Source organism: Muntiacus reevesi, chromosome 10 (genome assembly GCF_963930625.1).
Source record: "Muntiacus reevesi chromosome 10, mMunRee1.1, whole genome shotgun sequence".
NCBI lineage: Eukaryota > Metazoa > Chordata > Mammalia > Artiodactyla > Cervidae > Muntiacus > Muntiacus reevesi.
Window position 1 is genome coordinate 10,530,277 of NC_089258.1, and position 14,895 is coordinate 10,545,171.

At 40.2% G+C, this 14,895-nt stretch overlaps 1 protein-coding gene across 2 annotated transcripts in view; it reads left to right on the forward strand.

Moving 5' to 3' along the window:
* The window catches only part of NTRK2 (neurotrophic receptor tyrosine kinase 2), a 388,739-nt gene that overhangs the window by 64,923 nt on the left and 308,921 nt on the right, over positions 1-14,895 (forward strand). For both annotated transcript variants that reach the window (XM_065946651.1, XM_065946652.1), the window contains exons 8-10: positions 2,465-2,601; positions 3,112-3,244; positions 5,654-5,959. In XM_065946651.1, the coding sequence (XP_065802723.1) occupies positions 2,465-2,601; positions 3,112-3,244; positions 5,654-5,959 (576 nt within the window). The remainder of the gene's footprint in view (positions 1-2,464; positions 2,602-3,111; positions 3,245-5,653; positions 5,960-14,895) is intronic.

Below are 14,895 nucleotides of genomic sequence, written 5' to 3' on the forward strand. Positions count from 1 at the left end.
CTAAGATTTTTTTAGCTATTTGGGGTCCTTTGTGTTTCCATACAAGTTTTGTGAAAATGCCATTTGTGTTTTGATAGGAATTGCACTGAAACTATAGATTACCTTGGGTATTATGGTCTTTTTAACAGTATTAATTCTTCAAATTCATGAGAACCATATATCTTTTCTTTTGTTTGTGTTGTTTTTAATTTCTTTCATCAGTGTCTTAAAGTTTTCCAGGTACAGGTGTTTTACCTTCTTAGATTTATTTTTAGGTATTTTATTCTTTTTGGTGCAATTGTAAATGGATTTTTTCCTTAGTTTCTTTTCCAGATAGTTTATTGTTAATGTCTGGAAATGCAATAGATTTTTGTATATTAATTTTGTATCCTGCAACTTTACTAAATTAATTGATGAGCTCCAGTATTTTGGTGGTGTCTTTAGGATTTTCTATGTATAATATCATGTTGTCTTCAAATAGTGACAGTTTTCCTTTTCTTTTCAATTTAGATATCTTTCATTTATTTATTTTTGTGTGATTCCTGTGGCTAGGACTTCCAAGTCTATGTTAAATAAAAGTGGCAAAAGTGGGCATCACTGTCTTATTCTTGATCTGAGAGATAGTTTGAATATTTTTTATAACACATTTTGTAGAATTATAGACTTTTCAAACTATGTGGCTGTGTATTTTTTTTTTTAAAGAAATGCATATTTGGAAAAAGTCACCTAGATCATACCACTGGCTTCAAGATTTTTAAAAAAAACAAACCCATTCATTATATTAATATCTTGCCATGACAAGCCTCTTACATTGGGAAGCTTAATTGTCATGAAAGTTGTCACCAAATTCTAGAGCTGGAAAAATCCTAGCTAAATTTTCTGATTGAGCAGTGTATTTAATATAGAATAAATCACATTGAGAGAGGAGAAATGCTTCACCCGATGGCATAAGTATGGGCCAGGTGTAGGGTCTAGGGCTTCTGACTCCTGACCCAGTGTTCATTCCAGTCAACTGCACTGCCTCTTGATCACTTGTATATGTTTCATTGCTCAATACAAGCTCAGGATATTAGGGGGCTGTTTGGAACCTTGTGAAAGATTCAGCATTGCTCTCTATTAAAGGCTGACGAAAAGGAAGGGTTCTGAAGATGTTACACCAGCCATGAAAGCCAGATCTTGTTGGGAAGTCCTCTACCAATTGTGGGAATACCATGAGACGTATACTATGTAAATCTTGCTGTAGTCTGGTTTCAGGAATAAATAATAATAGTGTTGTCAGTAAGGACTATGTCTTAAGAGAAGGATTTATGTATAATATCATGAAGGTGGCAGGTCAGAAACCCCTAGGTGGGCAGGCTAATTGAAATTTCACGGCTGTTGAAGATGAATTGCCTTTTCTGACCTGTGGGTTCCTCCTGAGTTTAATGATGTGTCATAGTTCCATGGGACAGAGCTGTTGGGGTGAATGCAGTCCTAAGCTGAGTTTCTGATACCAAGCAAGAGGCTTACTTGACTGGCAGGACCTGACGTATTCTGAGACACACCTTCATGCTACAAACACTATGAATAAGAGCAGTATAAACACCCAAATGGTGTAATAGTTTAATGAAGTGATAGCATTAATAAGAAAAGCTGACTTTTGTAATATAAAAGTATAAATGAAGCTGTTTTGAAATATTAAAAAAATGTTTATAAGCATCAGAATTTCATCTGGTAACAATTTCTCAGGGTTTTTCCAAAAAAGAGCTTTTCATTGGGATAATGATCTATACAACATTTTTCATCATGTCATAAATAGGGTGACCAAATATACCTGTAATATTTAACTATGATTTATATAGCTTTTAAACATTCTAATGCTGTATGGTTCAAATTTATTATCTTTGAAAAATGCTTTGAAACCAACTTCCGTAATTGAACTGCTTCAGAATCTTCATCTGCTTTTTAAATTTATATTTCAAGATCATAGTTTATCTCTTTAAAAATATAGTTCTGGTAGTGGGTTAGATTTGTGAGTTATTTAATGAAAAAAGTGGGTATATGCAAAAATTGTACCTGCCTCCCACCCTTTTGTCCTTGACTGTAAAAAAAAGTGGAAGAGAAAACTGAGGAAAAAATAAGATGTTCTACAAATACAATGACTGTGTGCAAACAACTGGATTGATAACTATAAAACAGAACAAGAACCAGAAGATGTAGTTCTACAGACTAGTGGGATTTTTTTTAATAAAAGATTATTCTGCAGTGATATTTTTGAAACACATGCAAAATTTGTTTTCAAATCTCTTTGCACATCTATCTCTTGGCTCTCATCAAATCTGTAAAGCTTATCAATATGGCATTTTTTCAGATCAACATAAGTCAGTCTCAGAAAGCAAATAATGATTGATTTTTAAAGCAGAGAGAGTTTTCAGCTTGTTGCTGTTATTTTGATAATGCACCTAACTATTTGTATATGTCTTCCTTTACTTTCCTTGCTCCACAGGTTTGCCATCAGCAAATTTGGCCGCACCTAACCTCACTGTGGAGGAGGGAAAGTCTATCACATTATCTTGTACTGTTGCAGGTGACCCAGTTCCGAATTTGTACTGGGATGTCGGTAATCTGGTTTCCAAGCACATGGTAAGGTTTGTGTTTGTATGTTCATAGAGATGAGAATGTCTCTGAACTTGAGATTGTACTAACCTAGTGATGATCATTTAATATTTCATAGGTCCACGTAGAGAGATTTACAATGAGTTTTGTTGTATATTTACTTTCTGTCTATTCTTACTAAATGAAGATGAATGCAGATTGTATTTTAGTTATGTATACTTCAAAGATTGGAAAGTCTGTAGGTCTCTAGTAAGCTTTTTGTTTCATCATGAGCAAGGTGAGTGACTCTCATTGTGGTTTTTTCCCTTTGAGGAAGGTAGATAGGAATTCAAGGATTAAATCAGCTTCACACATTTATCATTGAAATCCAGAGATAACAGAATAACTTCTGAGTTGCCCCTTTTATTGAGCTTCATTAGACTGGAATTTTTTTCTAATGTTATAGATGATTTTCTCTAGTTAGGGGAAGAAATGCCAAATCTCACTTTTGGGTTCAGTTCTAATCAAGATTATTTTTGTCTGTTAATTCATTTGTAGAATGAAACAATCCACACACAGGGGTCCTTAAGGATAACTAACATTTCATCTGATGACAGTGGAAAGCAAATCTCTTGTGTGGCAGAAAATCTTGTAGGAGAAGATCAAGATTCTGTCAACCTCACTGTACATTGTACGTAATCAGATCAACGTGTGTTTTTAATAGAAAAGATCGTGGACACACCCGCATTTGTGGTTGGGGACCTCTGCTGCTTTGTGTGTGAAAAAAGTATATACAGTGTTTTGTGCGTCCTTAATTAAGAAATGTTACCAGCTCCTTCCATTCCTTCTATTTCTGCCAATCTCTCTTGTTCATGTGTTGTCTTTAAGCTTCTTTATCGATCTTAAACTTGTCCTATTGTGCCTTATCCTGTCTTTTCTTGATATAACATATTTTGAGCTGGTTATCTTCCTTTTGTTAATAAGTTGTAGTTTAAATTTTGATAAACTAGTTTCTAAATTTTGTTCTCTATAAGAGCAATATGAACCTTTAAAGTTGTGATACCTAAAGTATTGGGCTGGCTGTTCATACTCAATATATTGTCGATCCAAAAAATAAACCTCATTAGTTTGACATCAAGCTTCTGTGGGAAGTGGAAGGAATACTACTAAAATGGCTGAAAATTATTATTACCTGAAAAAAACTTTTATTATTATAATTGCTTTAAGTTTCTGTCTTCTGAAGATAAAGGATATTAATGTTTCTTTAGCATATGTACATTGTTTTCCAGTATTGTAAACAATGCAACGTATATCTTAACATTCCAGATTGCCTCATTCAATGTGAATGATGTACATATTCAGTAAAAAGTATATAATCTTCACATCATTGCAAATTCTGAGCTGTTGTGGTATAAATTAATGAGGTTTTACTCTAAATTAGGATTTGGCTGAGAAAAACACGAGTGTGCACAAGTATGAATGTGCATTATACACATGTGGACACAGGTGTTGATACACTGATTAGCATTCACTCATAACACACATTCCTTATGTGACTGTTGGAGTGAATGATTGAAATCACCAACCTTTTGCCAGTGTCAATACTACCTCGATGCCCAGAAGGTCCTGGACTCATAATTTCTGATGATCTTGACCAATCTTGAAGTCAGTGTCATCCCCAAACACGTACAACCAAGCTTCCAGCTTTATGTCCTTAAGTCAGCACCTCACAAAAAGCATGTTAGAGTGTGGTGGCAGGAAGAAGTGGGGCCTGGGCATGTGGGGACCTGGGCTGGTGGGAGGAAGGTAAGTATTGTCCCTCCCCCACTGTGGTCCTTGTGTTTGCCACACAGACCTACAAATAAGGGCGCTCCAATTCAAACGTTTTTCAGTTTAGGTTAGTATTTATGTAGACTCCCTGGTCTGGAGAGCTGCTCTAGCCTATCAAAGTTTAGATAATGAGAAATAAGTGATAGGGAATATTAACAACTGAGAGAGCCTATGCAGTGACCCACTCAGATGTATTAGTTGCCAGGCTATGATTTCCCCACTTTATGTGATGAACATGTATAACCAGGAAGTGAGGCATGAAGGGAAGGGCATTAGGAGTTCTGGATTTCTGGCCCAGATTTTTCTCACTCAGTAACCTTGACCAAATCACTTAACCTCATAGCACTTGGGTTTTTTCATCTGAAAAAATGATACTATTTGGTCTCAAAGGTCTTTTCCAGTCCTCAATTTTATACTTATCAAAGTCAGACCACATGAAAATGGACCACATGAATCCCACTTAAGAGGGATTTTAAGTGTCTTCACTCAGGATAAGTACTCTGTTTAAAGATGCTGCCTGATAATGTTTGTTTCCCTTAAGAATAAAGTGCTTTATATTTAATTTTAAAATAATCTCTAGTTTGTTTTTCAGGTTTAGATAGAGTCTAAGACATTTAAAGGATCAAAACTTTGATGTATCTGAAATTCTAGCAAAAATGGACTGTACTATAATGAAAAGTGATGCTTTTAAAGGGCATTTACTATTGACAATCAGTGAAAAATATATCAATTTATCAGACTTTATAATAATCAGTCAACATCAGGAGTAACACTCTTTGCATTGACCAGTTTTATTTGTTTTGGAAAATTTATGTGCGATCCGGGCTTCAGGCAAGATTTCCAAAGTCATTTTTGTCATTGTATTATTTAGCACAGCCCTGTAAGAATAGTGGTCCTCAATGTTTTGGTGATTAATCTCCATAATATCAAGGCATATGTGTTAGAAACCAAAGTCAACTTCAGATGAGCCCTTTCCACTGTCAGAAATCACTGGGATCTGTTTGGAGTTGATTCTCACACTGAATAGGTGTAAAGATGCCAATGGTGCATGGATCTTAGGCAGAGCAGATTCTTTCTGAAGCTCTCTGTAAAAGTTAAATCAAACTTGATGGTGATACAAAATATTGATGGATTCCAGAGTTGCAGGTCATATGTTTTCTTAAGCCAAACAATGGTTGAGTAAGATCCCCCCTATCTATGACACAGAGATTTGGAGATGGGGAGAATTCTGAGCTTTCTGATGCTATTAACTCTCTCTTTTTCAATTTAGTTGCTCCAACTATCACATTTCTCGAATCTCCAACCTCAGACCACCACTGGTGCATTCCATTCACTGTGAAAGGCAATCCCAAGCCAGCGCTTCAGTGGTTCTATAACGGGGCAATTTTGAATGAGTCCAAATACATCTGTACTAAAATCCATGTTACCAATCACACGGAGTACCACGGCTGCCTCCAGCTGGATAACCCCACTCACATGAACAATGGGGACTACAAATTAGTAGCCAAGAATGAATATGGGAAGGATGAGAAACAGATTTCTGCTCACTTCATGGGCTGGCCTGGAATCGATGATGGTGAGTACCGTCTGGAGAGGGCTAGTGTGTATCACTCAACTCTTGACAACATCATGAGTACAGTAAACCACTCCCAAACCCAGTGGCTCGAAGCAAACATTTCATCTTGCTCACGGGCCTGTAGATCAGCAAGGGGAATTTTGTTGCATGTGTGTTTGTTCTGGGGTGCAGGGTGCGGAAGCAGCATTTACACAGGAGATCTACTCCTTAGGATAAGTACAAAGTGCAGGAGGACAGCAAAAAAAAAAAAAAAAATGCAAGCCTTCTTAAGGCCTCTTTTTGGGATTTGTGCACAGTTTCTTCAACTTGTATGCCATTGGCCAAAGCAAATCATAGGGCCAGGGCCAATCCAGGGGCAGGGCCTCATACTCCTCCCATGGAGGTGATAGGGATGAATAATTTGAACAATATTCTGACAACACACACATTATTTTTCTCTCAAGTGTTATATGAGATTTTGTACCCACAGTGACAAAATACAAGCAAATCTGTGAGCAGGTGAACTGAATTTGGTCGGCTCATGCACTGTTTGAGGTATATTTTCTGACCCTTTAACCAGTTGGGATTCAGAATCCTGCTCCCTCATCTGTGGCTGAGAAACCAGTGTTGTGGAATGTTTTGCTTACCTGGGCTGACTGAGTTAAGGCATCCATTGATGGAATCCTGAATTATTTTTCTAAGAGTGATACTAGTTCCCATCTGACCAATGGTTTGAATTGGGAAAAGGATGGCTCGTATTGGGAGTCCAGTCCATGGCCAGCAGAACAATTTCAGTGGGAGCCCCAGGAACAGCAGGGACAATATCATGTGTTTACTTGCTCCAGACACTCTTGTTCAGTGAAAGTATTCTTACTTGCTTGATCATATTGCCCAAATACCTGATACCATTGTGGAGGATGAGCCATGTGTTTGGATATTGAACCTGTTCATGATTAGAATTCCTCACCATAATAGCTCTGAATTAATCAAAGCCAGCCTTGCAGAGAGAAGGGAAAATAGAAAGTTGGAGGCCAGTGGGGCAGGGGCTAATTGGGCAGCAGTACTAGTATGGCTCCCAGGACAGCCCCATGGACAGAGGGCGATGGCTGCCAAGCCACCTCCACCAAATGAGAATGCAATAATTCTTGTTACACAATCCATCTTCCTGTTATCCTGGTATTTATTCAACAGCTTTTTAAATGCACCAGCTTCCTTAGTGTGCTCAAAATGTGATTTGAATTATATAAGTTTGATTTACAAACAGCCTTTCAGGAGCACATAAAACAAGCTATGTTTGGATGCCTCACCCAGACACCCTGGCAGTTGTTGTCTGTTTCATTAAATCTTCCTCTTAATTGAGAGTTTAGTTGCTTGGCTACATTCGCTGTAGTAAATCGCTAGATTACTGTGTTCATTTTCTTCCTGCACATTTGTGGGGATAACAGCTTTATAGTTAAATCCAGAATCTCTGCTTCTGGGACAGTGGCTTTTTGTATGTTTTTAAATGAACATTTTATTTGTGAATAATTTTTAATCTACAAAAAGTTATAGAGATGGTACCAAGAGTTCACAACTACCCCTCACCTGATTTTCCTGTTGCTAACATCTTGCAACTGCTTACTTTTGTCAAAACTAAGAAACTGACATCACATTGGTACATTATTCTCATCTAAACTTAAGGATTTATGTGAATTTCGCCAACAACTGGCTTCTGAAACTGTTGGAGGTGAACTTGATTCCAGGTTGAAGGTCCGGCATTTAAAAGTTTTAGAAGTGATTTGTAAGCTTTGATATGAGCACAGTTCTGTCAATGTTAAGCCAGAAGCTTCTATTTTAGATAGGATTTTTATGTTTTCTTTTGAACATTTCTATACAATACCAATATTTGATTCAGTTTAACTTATCCATGTGGCCTCATTTTTATTGATGGCTTTTGTTAGTGTTAACTTAGCTAGTGATTGGAAAGAGCGGTTCTCTGGTCTAAGAATAGCTCGAAGTCTCTCAAGTATTCCCTTAAAAGGAAATAATTGTTTATTTATCTACAACAAAAATTAAGTCATATTTTTTAAGAGATGTTCTTTCCTTTTCTTTCTTTCCATTTATTCTTTTTTATCAGATCTTTAAAATAAATATGGCTTTAGAAAAGACTGATTTTTCTTTCACTTTAAGTATTTACTCAAGGACCCACTATCAGGGAGTAACAAATGAAAGTGGAAATGAAAGAGACTTGGCCCAGGGTGATAGTGGATATAAATGGCCTATATGGGCCATAAACCAGTGAGACCAGTTAAGAGACTGACCTCACTTGGCTTGTATGATAGAATCTTTGTGGATATTTATGCGATTTGTAGCCTACAGATAATGGCTTTTCTTAGAAATGCTTTCTTTCCCTCTTAATTCCCCTGAAAACTAAAGAAAAATTTACAAAGGGAAATATTATATATATGTATATATAATACTATATATATTTAGACCCTGCTGGTCTAAATGTACATTCTACCTTAAGGTCATGTTTGAGTTTATGGTCCTTCAGTATTTCTGTTGTCATCATACAGTAATTGATCAAGAAGTTCAGCTGTCACAAATCTCTATGATACGAAGTTACAGCTACTTTTCCCCCTAATTGTTTTGATGAGATCCTTTTGTTCACACTGTGAGTTTCTGGACTTATCAGGAACCAGGCAGTCTGGGATTTCTGTGAAGTCAGTTGCATCACTGTATGAATCCGGACGAATTAAAACAGCAGCTCTTCCATCTTTAGTCACATGTGTTCCTCATTCAGTTCAGAACTCAGATTTCCATGAAATGGTCACCTTGTTTAAGAATTCACTCTCTATTTCGAGATAGAGAAGGAAGCATGTTGAAATTAAAACAGGAATAAAAGCAGATAAATAAAAAGCACCTAAAAATATAAAAATGGGTGAGCATGGAAGAGGATGACTGATTGAACTTAGTGACCGTCCCAATTGCCTTTCACACCGCATGGAGTGGAAATATGGGATGTTGTGGCAGACGTTCTGTTTTCCACTTGGAGTAGAGAGACCCCAAGCCAGCATCAGCCAGGCCAAGAGGGTGTCATCTACAGGTCTGGGGATGTGAGACTGGAAGTAAAGATCCCCGTGTGTCTCTCCAGAGTGCTGGAACCTTACAGAGTCTGACCCCAGACACCAGCCCCAGCCAGGGTGCTATGAGGAGGATCAGGTGTTATCACTGCTTTAGATGTCAGCAGGACCCAGGTACCAGTCCAGATCATCACTGACAACCTGACTTGCAACTGAGAAAGGGAGTCAAGACTTTCTAAACACTACATTGATTATTTCTCCCCATGCTTGGAATTGAACTCAGCTCTGGTCAGTTTTGAATCATATATAAAGTACAACAAGGAGCTTTCTGCTTCAAAATGCATCTGGAGAACAGTGATTTTTATCTTTCTAGCACATGGAAGAGCACAGCTGGTGACAAATTCATTTCATTTCCTCTTGGTTCTCTGTCGTCCCTTTACTATTTAGTCACTTCTTGGCCTACTAGGACAGTAGCATCCTGTTCTTTGTTGCACATTAATGGGTGAGTTTTAATTGTTTTTTTTTTTAATCTTACTTCATTTTTTAAGACACATTTCTGGGGCCAATCTCTAGCAATTCTGATTCTGTGGTTCCAGGGTGAGGCTTGGGCTTTGGCATTTTTCATTTTTGAGATTCCCCAGTGATCCCAGTGTGCAGCCAAGGGTGAGAGTCACTTGTCTGGGATGGAATTCTGACCCAAGCAAGATTTTTCTGCTCATTGTTGAGTAGCAGACAATCCTTGGATCACTTGAGGCTGCAGATGGAACCTCAACTGCAAAGCAGGATGTCGCTTCTGAGTTAGAAATCAACTCTGGACTTGATTTAAGGGTCAGTCTTCTCTCCCCTCTTTGTGCAGGCTGGCAGCATGGGGGTCGGGGCTAGAGCTAGCTAATGAGACTTAAGCTTTTGTGCTGCCTGGGTGGAGGATATGGGCATGGGGATGGAAGGCAGGGAAGTGTACTGGCTGGTGGCTCTGTGCTCTTGGGACCTGGGTGTGTTCAATGTTGATTCACAGATCATCTTTTCTGGAGACTTTTGGGATTCCTTTCTCTGTAGCCCCCTCTCCTGAAGCTCCCATGACATAAATGCATCTGTGTTTTGGCTGCTGAAAGTAGCTCCTCCTTCATACCCAGGAATGCAGCTTTGTACTTTGGGGGCTCCCTCTGGCCCTCTAGACTCCCCCACAGACTTCCTTCTGTGCTGCCTCCATCTGCTCCAGGGGAGCCCTCATGATCCCTTGTCCTGACAATTCTGGGTGCACAGGAGGCACCCAGATGTCAGCTGCATCCCACTACCACACGTGGCCTGAGCCACCTCTGGCAGAGTCAGCCGCTGGTCCTTGAGCCTTTCACCTGCAGAGAAGACAGGTCACGTTCTCAAGTGCAGCTCTGGAAGCCCCATGGTGGGGTGGTGATGATGGTGACACTTCTCCCCAAAAAAACTTCTTTATAAGTCCTTCTTTTTTCTCTCCTCTCTGGGACCTTTGAAAATATCTTCATGAATCAGATATTTCAAAGGACATGGATTCAGTCATTGCTTTTGTGAATTCCGCCTTTGGTGCTCACTTTGGTGTCGGTTACGAAGGCAGAAAGAATCTTGCTTAACATCCTGTCATACGTACTGGAATTCTAGGATTTTGAACAATTTGTCAGGTCTCTCTGGAGGGCTTCTCTGGTGGCTCAGAGGTTAAAGCGTCTGCCTGCAGTGCAGGAGACCCGGGTTCGATCCCTGGGTTGGGAAGATTCCCTGGAGAAGGAAATGGCAACCCGCCCCAGTATTCTTGCCTGGAGAATCCCATGGGCAGAGGAGCCTGGTGGGCTACAGTCCACGGGGTCGCAAAGAGTCGGACACAACTGAACGATTTCGCTTTTACTTTCTGGAGGTTTGAGAAGCAGAAAATGCTGGGCTACCTGCTGGATGGTGATGAAACATAGCCCGTTTCCCCAATAATAGAAAACACTTCAACTACCCATAAAATGATAAAAGATGAAGAAACACTTGGGCTTTCATTACTGTCTCCTGCTTCTCTTTGTGGTTGTCTCTTTTGGCTTCTAATTCCCAGGGATGTCCCTATCCCGCTATTAGGCAGGACCTATTCATGAAAGGAAGGAGCCCTATTCACCCGAAGATATGCGGAAATTGCAGGCAATAAAGAAGTAAGCGCTCCTTTGAATGTTCTCTTTTTGCAGACGCCTTGAACAGAAAAACTAAGTGGAGTAGGTAGAACCTCAAACATTCTACTTTTTACTTTCAGTGAAATAAACTCCTGTCTCTTGTGTTGATCTACATGACTTACTGAAATCTGGTGTGTGAGCTTGGAATTTTAATCATCGTTATCCCACTCTCCCCGTTATTCAAAGGGAATCTTTGCCACAGTGGGAAGGGTTTGAGACTAGGCTCTGATTTGCCTAAGAGTTGTGTCTTTCATAACCTCTGTGGCTTTGAGCAATTTTCTTACCACCTCCAAATCTAGCTTTCCTTCTCTGTAAAATGTCAGGTTCTAACATTTACTTAAAGGTGATTGTGAAGAGAAATATGTCTGGGAGTGGCCTCAGGGCCCCTCACCTCACACAGGGAGGAGCTTAGTGCTGTCCGCTCCTGGGGGAAGGGCAAGAACATGATGATGGTGTGCCTATCCTCACCTCCCTAGTGCTTATGCTCTCCGGCCTTAGGAAGACACTTGCTGCCCAGAGCTGCTTCATCTCAGCTTTGGCTTTGTCCTCGCTTATCTGGGGGCTTGGGCTTGCCCAGAGAAGAGGACCCCCGGACTCTGTCACTTGACTACATGAGCTTTTCTAGAATTGGCCTTTTTAGCAGAAAACTGAGTCAGTGTTAGGTTCCGAGAGAGGGTGGGTGAATATAAGCTGCCTCAGGTGTCTAAGCTCTCTCCTTTCCCCCTTCCCATTTGCAGTGGGACCTAGAGATATGCCTCTAGAGGCAAAACACATCTCTTGCCCTTAGGCCTAACATTTTTGCAATCATTATCCAGCCCCCTTAATATTTAGGTATGCTATTTTCAGGTTTACTCTGTTCCACTGAAAAAGTACTATCTTTTTTGAACACTGGGGTCTTTTGACTTTGGTCACACTTGCCAAGGAATTGCAAATCAGGATTTCTCAACCTTTAATGAGTGATGAGATCTCCTGGGGATCCTGTTAAATGCGGATTCTGATTCCATGATCTGGAGAAGGGCCTGAGAATCTGCATTTCTAATGAGTGAGCTCCCAGGTGGTGCTGCAAATCCATGGATCACACTTGAGTAGTGAAGGCAGTTTATTCACTTTTTCCCTGCAAAATCTGGCGAGGGTTGGGGCGGGGGCAGTGTGAACACTGGAAGGACTATTCAGGCATCCATTGAGCTTACCTCGCTGACTCTCCAAGGGCATTAACCAGGAATAATGATAAAATTAAGGAGTAGTTGGTGCACAGAAAAGCACTCTGATTGGGTTTAGCTAAAAGCAGGATGGCTCGGGGCTTCTGGGATGGCTCAGTGGTAAAGAAACTGCCTGCCTATGCAGCAGATGTAGGAGGCTCGGGTCTGATAACTGGCTCGAGAAGATTCCCTGGAGTAGGAAATGGCAACCCACTCCAGTATTCTTGTCTGGGGAATCCCGTGGACAGAAGAGCCTGGCGGGCTACAGTCCATGGGGTCAAAAAAGTCGGACATAACTTAGTGACTAAGCAACAACGATAGCATGATGACTTAAGGAGGCTTAGGAGAGGGAATAAGTAGAGATGGTGGTGCAGGCACACACACAGAAAGCAAGGGGTTATCTGCGGATTCTCCAAAGGTTCTTCTGTATCCTGTTTAGCTTATGGGTCAAAAATAAGACTTGTCTAAGATGAAATTGGAAAAGACCCTGATGCTGGGAGGGATTGGGGGCAGGAGGAGAAGGGGACGACAGAGGATGAGATGGTTGGCTGGCATCACCGACTTGATGGACATGAGTTTGAGTAAACTCCGGGAGTTAGTGATGGACAGGGAGGCCTGGTGTGCTGCGATTCATGGGGTCTCAAAGAGTTGGACTGAACTGAACTGACTGACTGACTGAAGATGAAATTGATCCATTATGTGGCTGTCACTGGAATTCAGTCCCACATATAGAAAAGTTGCTTCATGAACATGAATGTGTGTGGAGACTGAGTGGAGATTAGAAGTGGAGAGGGTAACTTTTTAAGCAGAATTCTAAGCAGAAATTCACAGCAGAGAGGTTGCTTGTGAGGGCCATGTGGAAGAAACCTGGAGCTTTTGCTAGCATCTTCTGATTAGAAGATACAGGTTCCAAGAACATTCAAGGTCAGGTATTATTGTAAACATGAACACATTGATTGTTTAAGAGTAGATTCTCTTGTCGAAATCATGATCCAAATGATGAATGTTTTAGGCTTGGAACAAACCTAACCAGAGTGCTAGATGATAAAATACCCAGATTTTAAAGCTTTCCGTTCTTTAGGCGGTACATGAAGAGTGCCTTTATGGCCCACTCATTCAGGAAGAATGTCACAGCTCAAGAATGCTCATTCACACAAGCAGTGGGAGTTAGTGACTTATGCTGCCTCATTCGGGAGCAGTTGTCTCCTATGCAAAATGTGCGTCAGAAGCAAACTATAAATATTGGAGGAGTTTTCCCCACAGCTTTTCATTTGTGCCATTTTATCCAAAGATTCATGACGTCTGGATGAACTAGCGCTCTCTACAGCACTTAGAATTGCCCTCGAACTGGCAGATTTAGACTTGGTGTACTTAGGCCAAAGAATGTAGTGTGAGGAAATATCTCCAAATGTTACACATTCAGAAAATATAAAGCCCCCCCCCCCCCCCCCCACTACTTGTTCTTGAGGCCATTTTTCAGGACCCATGTCTTGTCCTGGGAATGAATGGCAGAAAAGTTTTGCCTGCTTTTCTGCCTTAAAAACAGAGAAGGGTATGGTTCGGCTATAGACTCATAATAATCATGATAATTAAGATTTATACTTAAATAGCTCTTTTTGTCTCAAGAGGACTAATGTTAATTAATTACGCCTCCTGAAGCTCCTGAGGAGTTGCCAAGCCAATGCTATTATTCTCTTCTGTCGGGTGGAAGACTCCTTTGTTGTAGAAAAAGGGAAGAGGCTCTCAGTGCTGCAGGCACTGCAGAGATTCAGCCAGAAAAGGACCCAGACGCCTGAACCACCGATGTTTTTGGTCCCTGAGTTCCGCCTGCCATTCTGAGAGGGATGGGGAGAAGGCTCTGGAAATCAAAAGGTGGTCTGCCCTGAGTTAGAAAACACTGTTGACAAAGCAAAGGACAGTTTATTTGAAAAGAACAAATCTTTTGCTATTCTTTTATCATATGGAATCCTTTGAAATATTTTTAAAAATCACACTAAAGAGAGTCTGCAAAAAGAATTGAAAGGAAAGTCTTAAAAAAATTTTTTTTTAAAGCGTTAGAGACGAAAAGCCTAAAGGAAGGAAACAGATGTGTCTTCTGGCCTCCGCTATTATTTTTATCTCTAGAGCAGAATGGAAAGTGAACCCTCTGGTCAGGCTACCTATCTTCCCCCAATTTTTTTAATCCTGCAAATGTGTTTTTCCTTTTAGTGTAGTGTTTTGCAGTTAAAAAATCATAAAGATTTACTCATGAAGGTTTATACAAAGTCATAAGATTTACTCATGAGCTATAAATGAGTCTAGAAGATAGAAATAAATAGGCCCTCACATTAAGCCATTCAGCATGGATTTAAGAGAATGGTGGATGACATTGGTTGGATATTGTTGCGGGGGGAAGTGATTCTGTCATCCATGTTTAGAAGCCTAAGTGTCTTCAGGGTCCATCTTTTGGAGTGAAGGCGTGGCACATTGAACACAGAACCTTGTCAGGAGTGTATGTGTGGCGGTAATACAATCTTCATGGT